Source organism: Episyrphus balteatus, chromosome 3 (assembly GCF_945859705.1).
Source record: "Episyrphus balteatus chromosome 3, idEpiBalt1.1, whole genome shotgun sequence".
Lineage (NCBI taxonomy): Eukaryota > Metazoa > Arthropoda > Insecta > Diptera > Syrphidae > Episyrphus > Episyrphus balteatus.
In genome coordinates this window covers 3,379,665-3,401,476 of record NC_079136.1, presented here as the reverse complement: position 1 = coordinate 3,401,476, position 21,812 = coordinate 3,379,665, and the positions used below count along the sequence as shown (strand labels likewise).

The window sequence follows — 21,812 nt, the reverse complement described above, 5'->3', positions numbered from 1 at the left end:
AAAAATAGAGTACAGGAAAACGGCTCAGATAATGAGAGAATGAGAAAAACTGTCAGGCTTGTTACCTGCGTTCAAATTCAGCCGAAAGTACCTTGATTTGGTGATATTAAGAGTATAAGTAATATCTCCAAAGAAAATGCAGTCATCCAGATTATAATAAAAATTGTCGAACTATACGGACACAAGAATAGTAAAGTGTCGTTGTAAATAACTAAGAATCTGGAAGTGGCATGCTTAATTTCTTAATAGACCACCTCTGACCTATAAATATTATGATATTTTAGACTACTCGTATGAGTATGAGATAGTTTTAACATTCATTCAAGAAAAACTATGAGAAGTGTCGCCAAACAAAGGATACATCGCATAGAAAGAAAATTCAGACTGTCCTTACTCTTGGAAAATACAATTAATCAGACCCTAGTTATAATATTTAACCACTGGTAAATTATAAAAGCATCATAGACGCTATATGCATGGAGGGAGATAGAAGACGAATTTCAAGTTTAAAGTGCCTTGACCGGAAACGGAGGAATTTGATGGAATATGACATCTAATCTAAAACATCTAGGCAACGACTTCATTGCAGGCTCAGCAATGCAGTTGAAACCAATCACTCAAGAAGTCAGAAGAGTCGAAATACCGAGAAGCTCATGGGAAAACAGTCAAAGAAGAGTCAGCACAAAGGGAATTGATTGAATTGATGTGAGAACCAAAGTAATTTTTAAACAAAGCAGCCCTGTCGTGAGTTTCACGTGAACAAGATTTCACCCGGAAAAATTTAATTTCACTTTTTCCTTATTATGAGTTCCGGGCGAAAAGTTGTGCACCCTCAAAAACATCCCGAATTTTCAACTTTTCTTCAGTAAATATGCGAGGTAGTCAGCTTTTTTCTCATTTAGGTAAATCTTGGTGGCGAACAAGAGATTAGTTTAGCGGAAAACTCACGATAGCTATTAAAATTTCGTGCGAACAAAAATATCTCGGGTGGAAAATTTTCCACGTGAAACTCAGGATATCAGTTAAACCTATTGAGAGTATTTCGTTGACATCATTTCATGCTGTTTGGAAATAGATCCGATTAATTTTGTTGCTAAAATAAAACAAAATTAAGCTCTTAAACCCTTTATTTTGTTTTCTTAAACAAAGACTCTCACAAAAATTATTAATTCCATTCAAACATTTTTTGTTTTTTTTTTTTTTTCTATTCAAACAAGAATCAGAAGACAAATATCTTGCTTGATGATTCAGATCCAAATTATTTGTTTAATAAATACGACACAAAATATGAGCATATTTTCATTCCATGAAGGTTTTTTTTTTCAAAATTTTTGTGTGTCTTAGTAATATTTTGAATTGATCAAAATAATAATAAGACTGGGGGAGAGGATATTTCAAGTTTATTTCAATGAAAATAAAATCTCGAAAAGAACATTTTGTTTACTAGGTATCTCTCTAAAATAATATTCAGTCAATGCATTTGCATAACCTTATTCTGCCGCATTACCACACATTGTCTGTGTGTTTCTTTTTTTTATATATATTTTTTTTCCAGTGATAAACTTATATGAGATATGCTAAATAACTGACCTCATCATCACAAGTGTGTATAATATAGAGAGAGGGGAAACCAGTCTGAATTTGTTTGAAAATGTGGTGTTTAATTTTTGTTCTTGTTTTTTTTTTTTCATTTTTGATTGCGCAATAATAATAATGAATTGATGTATGTGAACGGACGAACGCCTCGTTGAGGCACATCACTTTTAGTTCGTGGGGTCCGTTAATAAACAAACCTAAACTAAAAAAAAAAAACCAACGACCAAAAGATAATTACAATGTGAACTCGCCGACTAATTAGACAAACACAATGAAAGAATTTTGTTCTAAAGGACAAATCGTTTATTTTAGAGGTACAACATTAAATTGTTTTTATTTTTTTTTTTTTTTTATTTAATGAAGAAATTTTTCCGAATTTAAATTCCAAAGAGTTTAATAGTCGAGTGAGAAAAAAAATATGATAATGCGCAGATGAACAAACAAGAGCAAGGCTTTTAGTATTTACAGAATAAAAAAAATCCAGCATGTTATCAAGGCTAATGGTTTATTGAAAAGTTTAGTTTAGTTTTTTTGGGACAACAGAAGTTTTGTTGCATATAAAGCTTTGTACCTGATTCATAATCTATTTGTGGGTCTTAGGTAGGTATCAGAATTGCTTTATCAACTGCAGGTTTTAAGATAAGCGAATCTGATTTTTGTTTTGTTTTTAAGATAACTTTAAATCCATACTCCTTTAACTATGCCACTTTTTCAAAGTTTCTGATGCCTTGTCTCGAATTGAATTTCTAGCAGAGCTTAGGCTGAGCTTACTGAGCAGTAAAAAGTTGCGATTTCTCTTCAATATAGCAGCTACTCACTGCACAGTACTCAGCCTTACAAAAATCCAAACCAATCTAATTAGGTGTTTTCTTTTTTTTTTTCCTTATCCAATGACGAACATCAGGCCATCAAATGAACAGAGAACAGTGAAAATGTTCTACGCAATTAAAGATTTAACTGCTTTTATAATTAAAACTGCTCGCTGTTCTTTTTCAGAAAATGTTATCGGCTGTGATTAACGATAAAAAAGCAAGGATATAGAGAAAAGTTTAACATTAAGATGACAAAACAGAGGAGTTCAATTTGGATTATCATTGCTTCAGTGCAGACATTCAAGGAGTTTTTTTTTTTGTTATTAAAAATTTCGAAAATGGTAACTTTCTTACTTACTTACTTTTTATTCCATATTATCAACCATATTTAAAAATATGAAGAAATTTAAAGAATAATTTACGACTTTAACTGTTATTAATCGCTGCTTTTTTATTGCACACCCTTAATATCTAGTAGGTTGTTCTTCAGTATCGAATATCACAAAAAATGACTAATTTGACGCTCAAATCTGATACAAGATAATTCATACATTCATCATATACCAATAAAATCCTAGGTTTTAAGTTGACAAGAACACCACATTAAAATATATCCACTTTAAGATTAAATCGAGTATGAAAATAAGATAAATATTGCAATAAAATTCCATTTGCATTTTAAATGTTGGCCAACAACATTAAAACATTTTTCTTTATAGTTTTCCAATCAGTGATCCATTTAAATGCAAATGAAATTGAACATGACCTTTGTGATATTGTTGTGTTTCTATAATTTAATTTGCATACCCATGTGTTGGTATCTATTTATTATTTTGTTTTTGTGATTGAAAATCATCACAACTTTGATGTGAAATTATACTCTGTCATGTAATGCAGCCTATATAAACTATTTTTATTGACATTGAAAATGGTCAATGTTATTAACCTCACAATGAACTTTTGCTACTAAGCAATTAAAATATCGCGATATATCGATGGAAATCTTGGTATAAATAATAACACTGATCGGCAAAAATAAATAAAAAGTCTGGGACAAGAACTATGTAATTGGATTTTGGTAAAGTTTAGTGTGTTGAATGCAAAACCGATTACAGATTTATCCTTTAACGTCTAGTGTTTAAGCTATACTCATAACTATTTTGGATATACATATGTGCCCTTAATTATGAAAGTGAAAAGGTCAAAAACAAATTTTTAATGAAATTGCATTCGATGTCAAAAGTATAAAAAACGCGTTTTTGACCTGTTTTTTATATTCAAGTATTTCAAAAACGTGACATGCCAATGAAATTTTGACTTCGCATTCGGAATCAGCACACAAAAAAGTGTGGTTTGGTTCAAGCTCTATTTTCGTTGCAAACCAGATTTTGGGCTTTGTATATAAAAATAAATTGCACGACTGGGGTCGCACGTACTTGCTCTTATGCTTAAAGTAACTATAATGTTAAAGCTTTTTATTCAAGAAATTTAAAATTTGATATTTTGAAGAAATTTCATAAGTAGTATAAAAAAATTAAATCTGTTTTTATAATTAATTAAACTCCGTTTTAAATTATCTTAAAATAAAAAAAAAATATGCCATTTTATTTCTCGTATAAAAAGGTATTTTTAGAAAAAAATTTTCGAAAATTGTAGGAGCCGTTTTTTAAAAAATTAATTTTTTGTATATAAAATTTTTTTAACATTTTTCAAAAAAAAAGTTGGTATGCCATTGTGAAGAAATAATTAATTTACACATAAAAACTAAATTTCAAAATTTTTCATTGATCCGTTTTCAAAAAATTGATTTTTCAAAAAAAAATTTTGAAATATTTTTTAAAAAACCAAAAATGCGTTTTTTGAAAATTTTCTAAAATTTTAATATTACTTTTACTTACACACTTTTGTATAAAAATTTTCATTTAAATCGGGTTAATGTTGTACGAGATATTCAGAAACGAAAAAAACCGTTCTATGACAGGTACCGTTAATAACGGTACAAAAAAAATTTTTTTTATTTAAAAAGTTGGCCCTTATGTGTAGTACTACACACAAAAATTTTAATCAAAATCGTTAGAGCCTTTTTGAAAAAAATTAACTTTTCTATTTCCGTTATATGGCAGGTACCGTTAGTTTTGGTCATAAAAAAAAAATTTCAATTTCCCCTCTAGGGAATCACCAAAAACTGCTAACTACCAAGTTTGAAGAAAATCACTTCACTCGTTTAGGCTGCAGCTCCAGATAGAGACAGACACACAGACAGACAGACAGACAGACAGACAGACAGACAGACAGAATTGCCGGACCCACTTTTTTGGCATTCTCCATCATCGTAATGTCATGTAAAATTGTTATCTCGAGTTCGATTTTTTTTACGAATCCTAAACTTGCCCTATAGTGCTATAGTACCTATATCGCAAGTAAAAATTGTCACAACTAAAAAATGTAATGTCCACATACTCTTTTATACATTCTCATACTGATTAAGAAACCAATTAAACTATCGGCCGATAGAAAGTCTGTGATATTTGATTACATTCATACTACATATTTACGAGTAACTATTAATGTTCAATCTTCAAAATTTGAATTTTAAGAAAAATCAACGTTTGTCATGTCATTGAAAAGTTTTTATCAAAGAAATTTTCAATGTTAATATTTTTTACATTTTTGTTGTTCAATTGCATCATTTGTATTTTTCTTATCTCTTTAACGCCTCCATCTACATTTTATTTAAAAACTTTCTTACTTCTATCTTATTCATTCCGTAGCTGTTGTACACGAGCTATCTATTTTGACATTGAATTGAAAAAAAAAAAAAAATTAATCAAAAATGAAAACAAAAAAATAATCTTAATTTATCTTTACTCGTTGAATCAGCCGGCACCGCAATGATTAAAGAGAGCGAGAAAAAAAGAAGTTTTTGTTTTTATCCGATATCAATTTAATAATAAAATAAAATCTATAACATCACGAGTAATTTGTGACGTCAGCTCATTAAATCAAACATGCATCTCAGACACACACTCGAGCTCTTATTTATTTACCATACTAATTATAGCTTCGAAAAGAAAAAAATAAATAATAAATTGGCATATTCATTATAATATGACATTATGAAGACTGCTAAATAGTCGTCGTCTTATAGAAAACTGGTCTGCTACATTCAAGACTGCGACTTCGACGACCAACGACGCCGCCACTGATCAGCATAAACCAGTTTCTGACTTCAGAGTTATGTCTTAACGGCTGACTGGGCCTCCCGCACTCTTTTTTTCCATTGGTATTGGAATTGGAAGCCCAACTAAAAAAAAAAGCCACCGAGCCGAGATGATGACGAACCCAACAAGTTTATCGACACTTGTTATATCAAATGTAAACACTACACACCAACTGACTGGGTGATAATTATTAGCAATTCTATATTTCAGGTCTCAGGTGGCTCTGAGAAGTCAGAATGTATACAAGTATATTCCTTTTGTAGTAGTGTGGCACAAATTATTATAACTTTATTATATAATAACTTGCTTGTCGAATAAAACAGAAGTGACTGCACGGAGGAGAGTCATTGCATATTACAAAAGAATGGGTACACACATGATGTGTGAATCATAATTATTGTTGGCCTGGTCTCTGCCTACTACCAAACCAACAGCCAAGCATACTTTGAGAGTTTTCGATTGAAGTACAAAATCATGCTTCCATGAACGAAAAAAAAAATGTTTTGAATTGCAAAACCCAACACGAACACGACGAGATGATGTCACATTTTCCACATAACCAAACCACTAAAAAAAAAATCAGAAAAAAAGCAAACTAAAAAGAACAACAAGTTGTACATTGCTCGCATAGATAATCCCAGTGTGATAGTTGGAAGAGTTGAGATTGGGGCAATTGATTCTATTCCACATGAGACAACAAGTATAAACAAAATAAAAAGTTGTACCTATTTTGATTTGTGGAGAAAATAATCTGAAATTTCAATGGAATTTACAATATCTGATCAACTAATGCAAATGAAAGAAAAACTAGCCTAGTAATGTGTTTAGTATTCTTTAAGTTCTAGGAAAGGAATAACTCGGTTTCTGGATTAGAGAGAAGCCAAATGCATTTGCAATGACCTTAAGTGTCACCATGATGTCATTTCTTCCTAACCACAACAAAAAAGTCCTCCCAGTAAATAGTGGAATACAATGAGAGCATTAATTCCAGTCAAATAGTTGATATATAATAATTGATTCCAGATGACAAGTATTGTAAACAACTTTGAAGACTTCAGAATTAATTTTGTAGAATATGACGATTTGGAATTATAATCGAATTAGCAATATTAACTAAATGAATGCAATTGAAAGTGAAATCATGGGTGGCTAATTGAGTATTAATGGTTCTATGAATGAAATATTCTGTATCTGAGTTAGAAGATGCAGTATAGATTTAACTTTATGGGACTTGTTTTGTTACAATTGTAACAGAGAATGATTTGAATTACATGATATAAATAGAATTCACGTTTAGGTCGCAGGTCGCACGTGTTTGCTATTAAGTTTCTTCTACATACTAACTAGTATAATTTTTTTTGTTTTGCGTTTAAACTAATAACACCGGCACGCAAAATAAAAAAAGTGTCATGTACCAGGAACCAGACCTATCTTTCTATATGTTTTTGGGCATGCTGAATCCGAATTTCAAGTCTGTTTGGCCCTGTCACCCTCCAGTTTTGAGCTGTGACTGCATTTTGTTTGGATTTTTATGACTTTTTTGAAGTTTTTTGCATTTTTCTCAAAACTGAAGGGTGTTCGGGCAAAACAGACTTGAAATTCGGATTCAGCGGGTCCAAAAACATATAGAAAGGTGGGTCTTTCCTGGTTCATATAACTTTTTTTTTGGTGTGCTGGCACTGTCGCGAAATGTCGCTTTTATCCCGGGCACACCAAAAAAAAAGTTGTATGTACCAGGAACAAGACACATCTTTCTATATGTTTTTGAACCCGCTGAATCCGAATTTGAAGTCCGTTTTGCCCGAACACCCTTCAGTTTTGAGAAAAATGTAAAAAAGACCCCAAAAAAGGCAAAAAACTTGCTTTTTTTTGAGTTTTTTGCATTTTACTCAAAACTGGAGGGTGACAGGGTCAAACGGACTTGAAATTCGGATTCAGCGTGCCCGAAAACATATAGAAAGATAGGTCTGGTTCCTGGTACATGACACTTTTTTTATTTTGTGTGCCGGTGTAATTGAATAACTACTGAGTTGTAGAAAAAACCCAGCTATTATATCATTTCTGTTTACTTTTATGTTCATAAAGAACAAAAGTTCTAAAACATCGTTCATTGATAAAAAAAAATACATTGTTAGATCTTTATATTAATTAATCTAATGGCTAATTTATTCGGATCAGTTTACTCTTTTTAATTCCAAAATTAAAAAAAAGGACCAGTTATAGTTATCATTGATTTTCATCATTGAAGCCAATCATTGGAATTTTTTCGGGTTGTTTATAACAATCTTTTAAATTTACTCTATTTTATGGCCAAATATTTAAAATTTTATTGAGTTCAAAAAATTATTGTAGCGGAAAATTCTTTTTTAGGATCAACAGTAGCGTCTACAGTTCCAGTTAGGCCGAACTACTTTCTGAACATGTTTATGTATGTGTTACTCATTACCCTCGTCCTTGGAGTTATTAAAGGGCCCGCTGAGGTAACTGGCCAACGTAGGAGTAAATTGCTAGTTATTAACCAACTATAAGCCTCGGATATGGAAGGTCTTATTTTGAAGACAAATGAAAATTGGACAATGAATTTTGGATCTGCATGAGGAATGTTAGTAATTTATCTTAAAAACACCATGCCAAGCTGAAGAATAAGTGGATATCCGGTATAGGTATATAGCTGACTTGACAATTGAATCATCCAAGTTAGCAATGGGATGGCGAAGGCATAAGGAATATTAAAAAGTATCTCCTGGGGAACTTGCTTGAAGGAACAGAAACAGCAGTTGTTTGGGTGCGATGAAAATGGTTGACCAAACCAAGGAAGTATTCTAAGATCTTCTAGATGAGTGACACATGTCAAGATCGGAACATCTTTGGTTCGACGGTCGGAAAGTATAGCATGAACGGAAACACTTCTGGCAATGGACTCAGGTTGATCGACTTTGCGCAGCGGGGCAAAATGTCATCATCTCAAGCTCTCGATTTTCACACCTTAATACACACAAAGGAACTTGGCGGTCGTGTCTTCAGATCATCAAAATGATTGATCAAGTCGCTATTGCCGCCATGTATTCCTCCAATATCATATAATACTTACATTACATATGTTCCAAGAAATAGAAATAAGAAGAATAAGAAATATCATCATGTTCAACATAGTAAATCTATTTCCTATTCATTTCAGACACCAAGTGCAATTAAAATAGAAAGTTTTTTTTTTTCAACAATGTTTTCATTCAGTAAGATTTTAAGATTAATTAATTTGAATTGCATAGGAATTAGCGCCATGTATCTAATGCAAATGAAAGCGAAAACATGGCTGATTAATTGAGTGCTCTATGATTCTGTTCATGTATCTTTAATAGTCTAGTTGCAGTTTTAATGACTCACACAATAAATAAATGAGAAGTAACAAGTTGCATATTAGAAATATAATCCTTGTCCGATAGATGGAGAAGGATTGAGGCTATTGACTTCAGACAACAATATTATGAACAAAACAAATGAGACTCTCATTTTTTCAGTAGATATGAATAATTACAGAATAATTGTTGGGAATGGAAGCAACAGAAATTATTCTATTTTCTTAAATAATGCAAATGAAAGAGAAAACTAACCAATTACTTAATTATTATTTTTTTTTTCTTAGAGTAGTTGTTCTTTTGAACTAGAAAACATCTTAATCTACTTTATAATGTTCTATCATCCATCAGCTTTGTATGAATAACTGTGAGATGATGATGATGTCATATAATATTTCACCCATAAAACAAAATTAATTAAAATACATTGCACGTCGGACTATCTAAGTGATAATCCCAGTAAAATACAGCTGAATAAAAAAGTTGTGAGATTTGTCCTAATTGATTCAGGCAGCAAAATATAAACAAAAGAGAAAAGCTTTTCGGGTCATTACAATATTAATGATAGAATAATCGCTTTAGAATTATTGGATTTTGCGATTTTGTTGTTTACTCAACTAATAGCAAACTAAAAGGGAAACTAATTTATAATGGATTGTTCCTTTTATATTTTTGGAATGGAGTTTTTATTTTGTTTTTGTTTTAAATATACTTATAACTGATTATGAATCATTTCTATATATTCTATCGACCTAGATTTAGATTTTGCATGCATTGTTTTAATGCTTGCAGCTATAAATACACACATTGTTGAGCATTAAAGGTTAATTTGCAAATATTCGATGCTACAGCGGATATAAAATTTATCTGGAAGAAATAAATAAATTTCTTAAATATAATCGCGTGGTTATAGAAATCCATAGTATCACCACGAAACATAAATAATAAAATTCACAATATATTTAGAAGAATGGAGGCTCTTGAAAAAAGAAAAAAAAAATAATTAAAAATACTAATAAATAATGATGAAAACTATTTACACTCCACACCACTTGAAACGAAACAAGGCGCGATTGGCGCTTTGGTCAAGTTATGAACAGAATATAAACACTTGAATAGAAAAACTATAAAATAACAAAATTATGATATAAATAGACTAAGAAAAAGCAGGAATATCTCTTTCTTGGAGCTTGTAGCGATTTTTAAAGCCAAGGAACTGTAAATATACACCATTACAGCGCCCTACATTATAACCTCTTCCATCCTGGCAATCTTCGGCTTCAAATATTGTTATTAAACAATCCACTTTTTTATAGCAAGGTCAACCTTATGATGCAGGCTTTTTCATTACAATTCATTAATTCACTTTGACAGTGTTAACCAATGAAGTAAATTTTAAGCAAACTTCAAAATAAATCTTAGGTGGGCCCTTCTTTGTTTTGAGAAGTTTACTTCACAAATTTCCGAGCGGAAAAAGTGCTTCCTAAAGAATTTAAGCATTACGAATTTGATCAGGTTGCTAATGAGTATATGAAGGCAGAACTAAAATAGAGGTTTACATAATGTAATTAAGTATATTTATAGATTATTTAATTAATTCAAGAGCTTTTCCACTCAAAGGAAGGTGTTTTTATTTTGGTTCAGGAATTGATTGGTTTATAAATGTATCGAATGATACAAGGCTAATATGAAATATGTAATGTATCCTCATTCGGTGATAACAGGGAAAACTTCCTAGAGTAGTGGGTTGTAGTCCTTATACCTGTATTCTTGGGCCTCTGATAAAAAAGATACAACTGGCAACGATGCACTTTCTATTACTGCTGCTCCAAGCTGATAAAGCTGGACGCATGTGATACCAAGGGTATAACAATCGATTGAAAAATTGGTGCGAATAACTTCCAATATGACTGCGAGTCTATTTATTAATAGGCGGTTTTTTTTTTTTTTGACAAATCTATCCGCAGTAGGATTTCCCAACTATCAACATTGTACAAAAATTTATATGCACGCACCAAAAGAAAGGAAAACGTTAAGTCATACACTTCTTCTAAATTCTATCTGCAGCCTAGTTTAGCTTCTATTCCTATCGGCAGCCGCGTGTTGTTTTTGTAACGCATGTAAACGCCAACTGCGGATCCGGATAGCAATGCCAAAAAAGAAAAACACATAGATTGAACAATTCTTAGCAACAATTTATCTTTAAGCTATGCCCGCTATGTAGGTATATAGCTAGGCACTAATATGTATAAAGGTTGAAAGAATTTTTCTAAATTTTGACGCTTTGGAAGATTCTTTTTTCAAGAAGATTTTTAGATTTTCTCAAGTTCTTTTTTTTTAATATTTTTTTAGGAAGTCTTTAGAGTAAGAGTCCGGTATTTTGTATTAATATTAAATAGTTTTCTACACTCTTCTCTTTGCTGCCAAATAATGTAGTTTCTTTAAGCCCCCAAAGAACCTTTTCCTTATTGTTGAGGTTATTAAATTAAATCTTAGGTTACTTCATTTCATAAGACAGTTATTTTATTCGCCAGCCGGTCCAACTAACGTCTTTTTAGAGGCTAGTCCTTTTTTTATAAGATGAAACCAACCTGTCTAGCCATTGTTTTTAAGATGTGTTCTTGGCTTCAAAGCTTTTTAATTATGTGACAAAGTGTATCTTTTGCCAAATTTGAAAGGCAAATAATGTATATCATAAACTCGAGAAGATGGTATTGGAGACTTTGTCGATTTTTCGAAATCAGGCAGTATTTTTTTAGAAACTGGCATTTTATTTAACAGTCTTAACTAAAAATACTTTAATTATTTTTATTACTCTACGATGGCAGTAAAATTTAAATCTAGATTTCTTACCCAAATTAAAATCACTATAGTAGACAAAATGAACAATGATAATAACATGTTTCTTATTTATGCATAAGTAAATCCGACTTAATTCCACCTCTTTTAATGCAGGTGTTTTGTTACATTTTTAACATTTTAGTGCACGCATTTTATGAACCTTAATCAGCGTCCGGTTTAAGAGCTCTTCAACAACTCTCTTCAATCACAGACTAAAGTCATTAAGTTAGACACTTTAAGACTTCCGGTGCGACTAGCATTCAATTATACACCATCCTGCTAGTGCTTACAAAGGCATTCCTTACCGCCATCGTTTCCAAAAAAAAAGGAAAACAATTTCGAGACGGAAGTCTAGACTTTCTTCTGGATCTCGTTCAAGAGGTCACCGAATGGTTTTACTAAGAATCCACAAATTTTAGATTCATTCAATAGTTATAGTAAATAGTATACAAATTGTAATTAACCCTTTCGGACCCAGCGTTACTCTCATGTAACATTTTTTTTAAAAATTCGTAAAAAATATTAAATTAAACAATTTTTAAGGTTTCGATGGCTTAATTGAAAGATAATAATGCCTAGTTACTGGATTATTACAAAAAGTTAATCAAATATCATACCTTTAATATTTTTTTAATCGAAAAAGAGACTGAAATTCACATTTTTTTTTTGCAAAAAAATTTTTTTTTATATATGGTCATAATTTTGAAAAAAGATATAAAAAATGTTAATGCAGAAAGTGTTTTGTTTTTTTGCTTAGAAGAAGTAGCATACATTATAGTTTCATAAAAATTTATTTTCTCAGTTCTCCGACTTTTTTTGGTGGTCATAAGCTGTGCACTTTACTTACATGTAACATGAGAATAACACACTAGTTTTGCTATTTATTATTTTTGAAAATAACTTTTTGCTGTTCATAATTCTTAGTTGTGATTTTTTTGACCCGATAATACCGAAAAAACATTTTTTTATATTGATTTTCATAGCTTGGGTTCGAAAGGGTTAAAAGTTTGAATAAAGAGATAGAAGATAGACAGACTTGCATAAAACTGGCGCCAAGGTAATTGAATATCAAATTGGGTGTCATTTTAATAAATTGTCATAGATTGTGTCTGTCTGTATGAAACTTAAATGAAAAGCTTATTGCATTTAAAAGAATAAAATTTAAATAACAACAATAAAATAAAAAAGAGTAAGTACCTTCCTTTACGTTGACTTTTCTTATTGGTTAAACAAAAAAAAAATCACAGTGGAAATCAATTATAAAACCCAAAGACACACATAATAATATCTACAATCTCAACTCTATTTGTCTTTGGCTAAGGAAAAAAAAAACAATGATTGATAACAGAAAACAGCAAAAAAAAAGATAACAAATTCACGCGAATAACACTAAGAAAAGGTGTTTCTCGAAAGCGCTTGTTGCAAACTTTTTAGAAACAAAAAAAAAAAAAAAAAAAAACAAATGAAATAGGTACTTCTGAGTTCCCACACACGACAAAACAACAACAGCAGGCAAGAGCACAGCACAGTTGTGGTGCTAGTAAAGAAAGCAAATTAAAGACGACAGAAAAAAAATTAAAAAAAAAAAACACAAGTAAATAGAATTAAGTACCATTGGCTTTGTGGCATGGCACTAGCACTAGCCTAGCAAGCCAACAAGCAATAGCAATAGCAAAGCAATTATAAATTAACTAACCGACCGTCCAACAATGGGGCAAGACGACCCAAAAGCTGGCAATAATTAAAAAAAAATTAAATTACAAAAATGCTTGATTTTTTAATATTTTCTAATGAAGGAATATCCATTCTTTATAAAAATATTATTTATTTTTTTTTATAGGACCCGTAACATAACCTTTCAATCTGAAAAATATCGAAATTTGTATAAATTCCCAAATAATATGAGTTTAAGTGGGCGTTAAAGTGGGCGTGGCCATTATATCAATATGTTACCAATGTTTGAAAAAGTTTGAGAGCGTGTAGTTAGTAAACAGCTTACAGAGTACATTGAAAACAATAATTTGTTTGTTGATGAACAGTAGGGTGTCCGTTATTTCCCAAAGTGATGTTTTCGGGGGTGACACCCCCCAGATCGAAAGTTTAGGGCCTAAATAAGGGGAAATTAGCAAAAAAAAATTTTTTGGAGGTCATTAACCCGTGCCTCTAAGGTCATACTTTCCCCATACAAATTTGTATGGGAAATTTTTAACTCATACATAAAATTTTTTTTCTCTCAAGTTAAATCATCTATTTTTAAAATGTTTGTTAATTCTGGTTGGAAAATAGTTCCTTTAGAAGATTACATTCAAAATTTCCCGTTAAAAATTTTTTTTATATTTTATTTCGGTTTTTGAAATTATTAGCTGTTTTCTTAGTTTTTGCTTTCACCTATCGCATAATTTTAAATGCAGTTTTATTGGTTTTTAATTCTTTTCAAATATTGCATTCAAAAATTTGTGTATAAATCAAAAATTTTAATTTTTTTAAATTTCTATTTGAAATTTTTGCCGTTTTTATATTAAATAAATATTATTAAATACTTTACCCTTTCTTGTTTGCAACTTTTTTGATGTCATTTTGTAGGTGAATAATTTTTAAACAAAATTCAATAAAAATATTGTAAACATATCTTTTGTAGTTCGAAAAAAATAAATTTAAACGTATAAAAACGGCAAAAATTTCAAATAGAAATTTAAAAAAATTAAAATTTTTGATTTATACACAAATTTTTGAATGCAATATTTGAAAAGAATTAAAAACCAATAAAACTGCATTTAAAATTATGTGATAGGTGAAAGCAAAAACTACGAAAACAGCTAATAATTTCAAAAACCGAAATAAAATATAAAAAAATTTTTAACGGGAAATTTTGAATGTAATCTTTTAAAGGAACTATTTTCCAACCAGAATTAACAAACATTTTAAAAATAGATGATTTAACTTGAGAGAAAAAAAATTGTATGTATGAGTTAAAAATTTCCCATACAAATTTGTATGGGGAAAGTATGACCTTAGAGGCACGGGTTAATGACCTCCAAAAAATTTTTTTTGCTAATTTCCCCTTATTTAGGCCCTAAACTTTCGATCTGGGGGGTGTCTCCCCCGAAAACATCACTTTGGGAAATAACGGACACCCTAATGAACAGTCTGTTTTCGAAGTGAAACAGCGTTAAATTACTTAACCTTTGAATATAGGAAACAAATCGATAAAGGGGATGGGATAATTGCTGTGTTCCTTGACTTCAAACGAGCTTTCGAAACAATTGAAAGAAAAATATTATTATTGAATTTATGTTATGGAATAAAAGAGACTGAATTAAAGTGGTTTCAATCATATTTGAGTGGAAGGAGCCAAAAGACAAGGTTTGGTGATACGATGTCGGACTCTTAAGGTGTTGAATTAGGTGTCCCACAAGGTGTTCTATTAGGTACTTTTTGTTCTTGTTATAAACAAACGATGTTAAAAAATGTGCTCTGAAATACTGTAAACTTGTGTTATTTGCTGATGACACGTTACCTAAAACCCTAAGGTTTTCTTAACTTTAAGAGTAGCTGTAGAGCAAATGTTCACTTGAGTAAAATGTTTACTTGAGTGACGACTCTGAATTCCGCTCTAAGTGTATGAAGTAAAAAGTTTGTGACCCCATCTCAGTGTACATAAAAAATTGCTAAATTGAATGTTTTAAGACCATTAAGTACTTAGGAGTTATAGTAGAAACATATATAGGCTTCGAAGATCATTGCAATGTTCAAAAATTGCTAATACAACAAATGTTAGAGGCGTTAAGATGGATTAATGTTGACCATCTAATAACTTACAATACAATGATATTTAAATAAAAAATGAAAAGCGAAATGGTGCCTTTATACTTAGAAGAAAACATTATTTAGGTTTCTGAAGTACAGCCATATTATCTCAGAAGCAATCAACACATAAGACCAATCCGGTTCAACATAAGCAGTACCATGAACTCTTTGATGTATGCAGAACTCAATCTCTTCAACAGCTTGCCAAATGATTTGAAAAACGAATCAAAATTTAATAATTTTTAAAATAAACTTAATTAAAGTTAAAAACTAATTGAAATTATTATTAAATTTCACAAGCATACATATATTTAAAATAATGTTGTAAATTTGCAAGAACCTCAAAACATGTAACAGAAAAATTGTTAAAAATTTGTACATTGTATTTTTTAAAAAGTTCAACGAACTAATAAACTTTACCAGTAGTAAGTGTGATTTTTTATTTACGAGGGCAGTTTGAAAAGTTCTCGGTCTGACCAATAAAACGCAATAAATTTTAAAACTTTTTTTTAATCCCTTTCTACAAATTCTCTTCTTATGCCAATACACTAGTTTCATCTGTTATCTGGTGCTTCTATTCACTTTTTACAGGCCGATTCCTCCAACTCTTCAAAAAACCGCTCCGACTCAGCAATCACCCCCTCGTTGCTGAAGAATTAGCGTTCAGCCAATTTTTTTTTTAATTTGGAAAGAGGTAATAGTCTGATGGTGCCAAATCTGCTGAATAAGGGGGTGGTTCGGTACTCCAGAAGTTCATGGAGTTTAGATTCTCTCTAGAGATTTCAACTCGATTTAATTTTTGTTCTTTTTTAAGCAAACGCGGGAGCCACCTTGCAGAACGTTTTTTCAACATCAATTCTTCGGTCAAAATGTGGTAAACCCGCTCAGAGGAGATCCCCATGTCTTGCTTATTTTTCGCAATTTTAACCTTGGGTGGTCTAAAACCATTTTATGGACTTTATCGACGTTTTCTGAAGAGGTGGAAGTTTTTGCCTTCCGCTTCTGAGGTCATCTTCGACGCTCTGTCTGCCATGTCATATTTCTTTTGGCGTCATATTCTTTTTGGCCAAATTTTAATAACGGCTTTAATAAATTTTTTTTTAAATTTTCGTTGTTAGCAAAAGATAAGTTCAAACAAAAAATTGCACTGATAAAAATACGTGACCACATTTAATGAAGCTTAACATACAATTATAATATATATTAGGCTATTTGGGTAATTAAAATTAATTTTTTTAAACAACGCCATCTATGTTGGGCCGAGAACTTTTCAAACAGCCCTAGTATATTTTTAAGAAGTAATTACATAGTTTGGTTATAAGTTTATCACAAAAGAGCATTGGCATGTGCCGTCAGCCGAAAAAAGAGCATTAATATTTCTTAATACAAAGTATGAATTAATTCAAAGCAAAGTTTACATTAATAACAAATAAATAAAACTGATACAAATAAAATGCACGACTGGGTTCGCACGTACTTGCTCTTGCAGTTTAAAACACTTTTATGTTAGTTTACTTGTAGATTTTAAGAGCTGCCTCTATATAAAGTTAAAAAAATTTTGTTGATGCTGGGGAAGAACCGACATTTAGGGCAAAATTTTGAAAAATTTGTATGGGAGGTACACTTTTTTGACTTTTTTGAGAAAAACTAAAAAGGTAAAACATCTTAAAAATAAAAAGCACTGGATCTGGCTTCTTCTGGTATAAAGTATCTATATATCAGCGGCAGAATTTTCTAAGTAGGGTTATTGGACAACACAATAATGCCACTTGATTCTGAAGGCCAAACTACAATACGAACGAATTTTTCTGTAAAATCAACCGTTTTCGAAATAGACGCTACCATTTTTTGTGGAAAATTTAAAGACAAAGATGTTAAATGATTCCGTCAGACTTGCTTTTTTGATTTTGTGTTCATCTTACGTTCGCTTAAACCATAAATAAAGCGCAAAGTCCATTGTTGAAAATATGAGGTATTGATCTAACCAAAAAACATTAGAATAAATTGAGAAATGTTCACTGCAATGAATATAAATTCACTTTTCGGTTTGAATATATTTTCACACAGGTTAAATTTTTTTTATAAATGAATCATTATTTTCAAAACATGATAAGTCCATGATTTTAAATTTTTGCAGGAGAAGAAAAAACGTTCTATTTTCTTTTGATGTGTGTAGCAAAATTTATAAAAAATATATTTTGTAGAACTTTTGCCTAGGTACATAATACCGTATCATTTTTAATTTTTGGAGCGATAGTTCAAAAGATAAAAAATAAAAACGCTTTTGGACTTATCATACTTTAAAAATATACGGATGTGAAATTACTTTTAAAATGGGTACACAATTTTGCTTTCATCTCCAGTCTATCACAAAATTGTATTTCAGATTAAAATACAATGTCCGGACTACTTATTTAACTTTAAAGAAGCTTTAAACTTAAGATTTTCAATAATTAGTCGAATATAGCATTTACACAAAAAGAAGCTGTTGTTTATTTTCAAAAGATGATAAGTCCGGGACTTATCCTGTTTTTGATACTAAAAAAATATTTCGCTTAGCTGTAAAATCGGATATAGATGGAGTAGATACTACATTATTTTGAAGATAGACGTGGTTATCCCTAGAGTAACAATTTAGTCAAAAAAACGAATTTTGAAAAAAATTGGACTTATCATGTTTTGAAAATAAATGATTCAAATGCACTCAGCGAAGCGGGTGGGGTTAGCTAGTTTTCTAGTAAACTTTACTATTATTATTATAGCTTTTGATATTACCTAGTAAGGGTTTCAAAAGCATATCTACATGCAAAATTTCAGGTTCCTAGTTCTAACGGTCACGTTTTAAGACATTCTGCCCCACTGTTTGACCGTCCGCCCGACTCTAATACAATGATGGATTGTTAGAGACGGCGGACGAGCGGGCAATGATATAGAGGAAAGGTGGAATTACTTTGCCTATGTCGTTTGTTTTTTTTTGTTTGATGTCGTAACAACTAGAAAAGTATTAGAAGAGGCGTTGTCTAGCTTCTTTTACTGACAACGACGACGACTATACAACAGCGCCAACGACAACGAAACAAACCAAAAAAAGTCATGACAATGTTTTTCTTTTTTATACTTTTCTTCTTTTTTGTTTTCTGTGTTTTCTATGATTGTGGTGGCTAAGAGATGACTCTTTTTGGGATTCTCCATTCCTCTATAATTCCAATTATAACAAACCAACTTCATTTTGGCGGAAGTGATCCTTTAAAACTATTTCCTGCCACAACAGTTTCAATGCAAATAATCTAACTAATCAGTTGGGGCCACCTTGAAAACTTTACTCTCGTGATCAATAGAAAAAGCTCGATTTATTTATCAAAAATTTACTCCAAGACATTTTACAGGTGAATCAAATGAAACAAAAATAATACAAAAAAAAAAATATACACAAATTCCTCTCCACAGTTCACATTTCTATTTTTAAACTTTTTCGGCAGCGACCGACGACGACGTCGGCGGCGTTTACTTTTGCCGCTCCGCGTATCGCTGTGCCGTGGGTGCTCCTCCGAGCCGAAACTAAAAAGATGATTAATTTGTTTTTCTTTTTTAAACAAAAAAAACCTAGAAGAATCTGTCTTTGAGGGTTCCCAATTGGGAAGAAACATAAAATACAGAGACTTCCTGCCGAACCAATTAGAATGACCTTAAAGAGACCTGAACTTATGGCCCCGTGGCCTGAATTTTGTGGGTTTGGGTCTATCTTCTCTAAACCACAATTCAAAAGATGCGAGCGACGATTGCCAACATTAAAAAACATTTCTCAAGAATTTTCTTTTCGTTTTGTATTATGTCTAATTGAAAAGAATGAGGAAAAGTCCGTCCAATTTTGGGGAAAATAAGGGAGTGGACTTTTTTTTTCTACAATTTTTTATAATTTTTCCCATATTAGAGTTGGCTAGCTTGTTGGCTGGAGAGAGGAGAGAAATGTGGTTAAAAGAAGGGCAAGGCAAAAAATAATAAAAATGGAAAACGGGGGGAGGGTGTCGCTGTGTGATGGTGAATGATTGTGAGAATATAATTGAGAACTTCTGCAGCAGTTACTTACCCATTGTGTTAGTTTTTTTTTTTTCTATTCTATATTTTTTTTTTGAGTAGAATTTTCAATCCTCTTTGAGGCAATTTGTTTTAAAGAATTTTTCACTTAAAAACACTTGATAACACTTGCACACAATTTTAACTGATGTTTAGCATAATTATTATTAATAATTTATGTATATTTTTCAGCAGAAAATTGAATTGAAATTGGAAAAGAACTATTACAAAAAAAAAAACGCGAGAGACACACAACTTTTCACTTCATACACGGGAGCAACTGAAAATTTTATTTTACACGCACAGTCGCACACAATCAAAAGTGATTACTTCATTTTTGTGGCAGAAGAGTGGGTTTGCATTGAGCAGTTGGTTTGAAGAACGACCATTTTTTTTTTACTTGGGTGAAGTTGGATGGGGTTGGTTGTTGGATTTTTTGACATTTATGAAAATTTATAGGGTAGATGAGCAAAGTTTGGAGGAATGATTTTTTTTTAAATTTACATGAGGGAAAATTACAACATTTTTGTCAGAATTTTTAGTTCTTATAGCCTGGTATACGCAGTTCGAGCTAAATTTTAGCCGAGATAAAATTCCCATAGAAGTTATCGATAATTTGTATGTGATCCATTTTAGCTCAGATAAAATTTTTAGATTATTTGTATGGGAGCTAAAATTCCCTTACAAGTTATCGATAATTTGTATGGGATCATTTTTATAAATCCAGGAGTTCTGTGAATAGGTGAAACGAATAGCTTTTCACTCATTTGATTCTCGTTAGCCCTGCTCCATTAGAGGTGGTAGTTTACTCGTGAGTAGAAATCTAGTACAACAACTACACATTCCTATCTCCTCGAGGTTTGTATATAAAGGGCCTTACCAATAATGAATCGCTAAACACACGTTTAAGTATCGTCGGGCTTAATTTTACCGTCGCGTTAAATTGGGTGTATACTAATAATCAAAATAAACACGCGTTTAACTAATTGTGCTTCTATTACCAAATCTATTACATTTGTTGTCAAAATGACATAATTGAAGTGACATTTTTTGCACAAAAGTATAACTACAAAATACCTACATACCTTCATATATTTTTATTTTGGTTGTAAAAGTTAAAAAATGGAGCCCAAGCAAGGAGGCCAAAATTACATAAAAAAAAAGTTCATCTAGTTTTCTTTTTCAGCCTTTTCTGAAAGTAATGAATATTTATTAATAAAAAAGATAAATATTTATAAACAAATAAATTTTTCCATTTACTTATTTAATAAATTGCCGCCAATATTATTAATTTTTCTCAACAGCTTGTTGACTTGACAAATGTTTTTTTTTTTGCTGACAAATGACAGTACAAACCGTGCGTTTACATTTAACCACGCGTTTATAGTTCAGTTTCCCAACTATAAAATAAACGTGGCGTTAACCCTTAACCTGACTATTAAATTGGTTATTGGTATGGAGAAATATTTAACGCTCATTTAAATATTTAACTGAGCTTTAAATTTGATTATTGGTAAGGCCCAAAGTCTATAGTACTATCATGAAAAAAAAACAGCGCCACCAAAATAGTAAGCTAGCGAACGAACTAAAAACTATGTCAAATTTTAAACAGAAATGTATATCTCATCTCCTTAAGGCTTGGCCACACCGGAGGGTATGCGGTAGCGGTACGGGTAGAGGTAACGGTACTTGTATGAAAAAAATTCCAAACTGACATATCAACGTTCAGATGTGGAATTTTTTTCATACAAATATCGTTACCGCTACCCGTACCTCTACCGCATACCCTCCGGTGTGGCCAAGCCTTTACTCCCATTAGCCCCGTTCCATTGGAGGTGGTAGTTTACTCATGAGTAGATCTAGTACTAGAATTAACACATGATCTTCTACTCGAGGAGATAGGAATGTGTAGTTGTTGGACTAGATTTCTACTCACGAGTAAACTACCACCTCCAATGGAACAGGGCTATTATTGAATTCGATCTAAGCGCCCTCGCGACCACTCAGGTAATGAACAAACTAAAAAATTTCACTTCATGATAGTACTATAGATTTTATATACAAAGTCGAGTAGATCATGTGGTAATTGTGGTACTAGATCTACT

General features: G+C 31.3%; 1 protein-coding gene across 5 annotated transcripts in view; it reads right to left on the bottom strand.

Moving 5' to 3' along the window:
• The window catches only part of LOC129913159 (actin-binding LIM protein 2), a 31,570-nt gene extending 11,540 nt beyond the window's left edge, over positions 1 to 20,030 (bottom strand). For 2 of the 5 annotated variants that reach the window (XM_055991701.1, XM_055991703.1), the window contains exon 1: positions 19,721 to 20,026. In XM_055991701.1, the coding sequence (XP_055847676.1) occupies positions 19,721 to 19,724 (4 nt within the window). In that variant the 5' untranslated portion in view covers positions 19,725 to 20,026. Of the gene's footprint in view, positions 1 to 19,720 lie in introns of all 5 variants that reach the window. The other 3 variants (XM_055991702.1, XM_055991704.1, XM_055991705.1) reach the window with 2 other exon arrangements.
• Between the last annotated feature and the right edge of the window lie 1,782 nt (positions 20,031 to 21,812).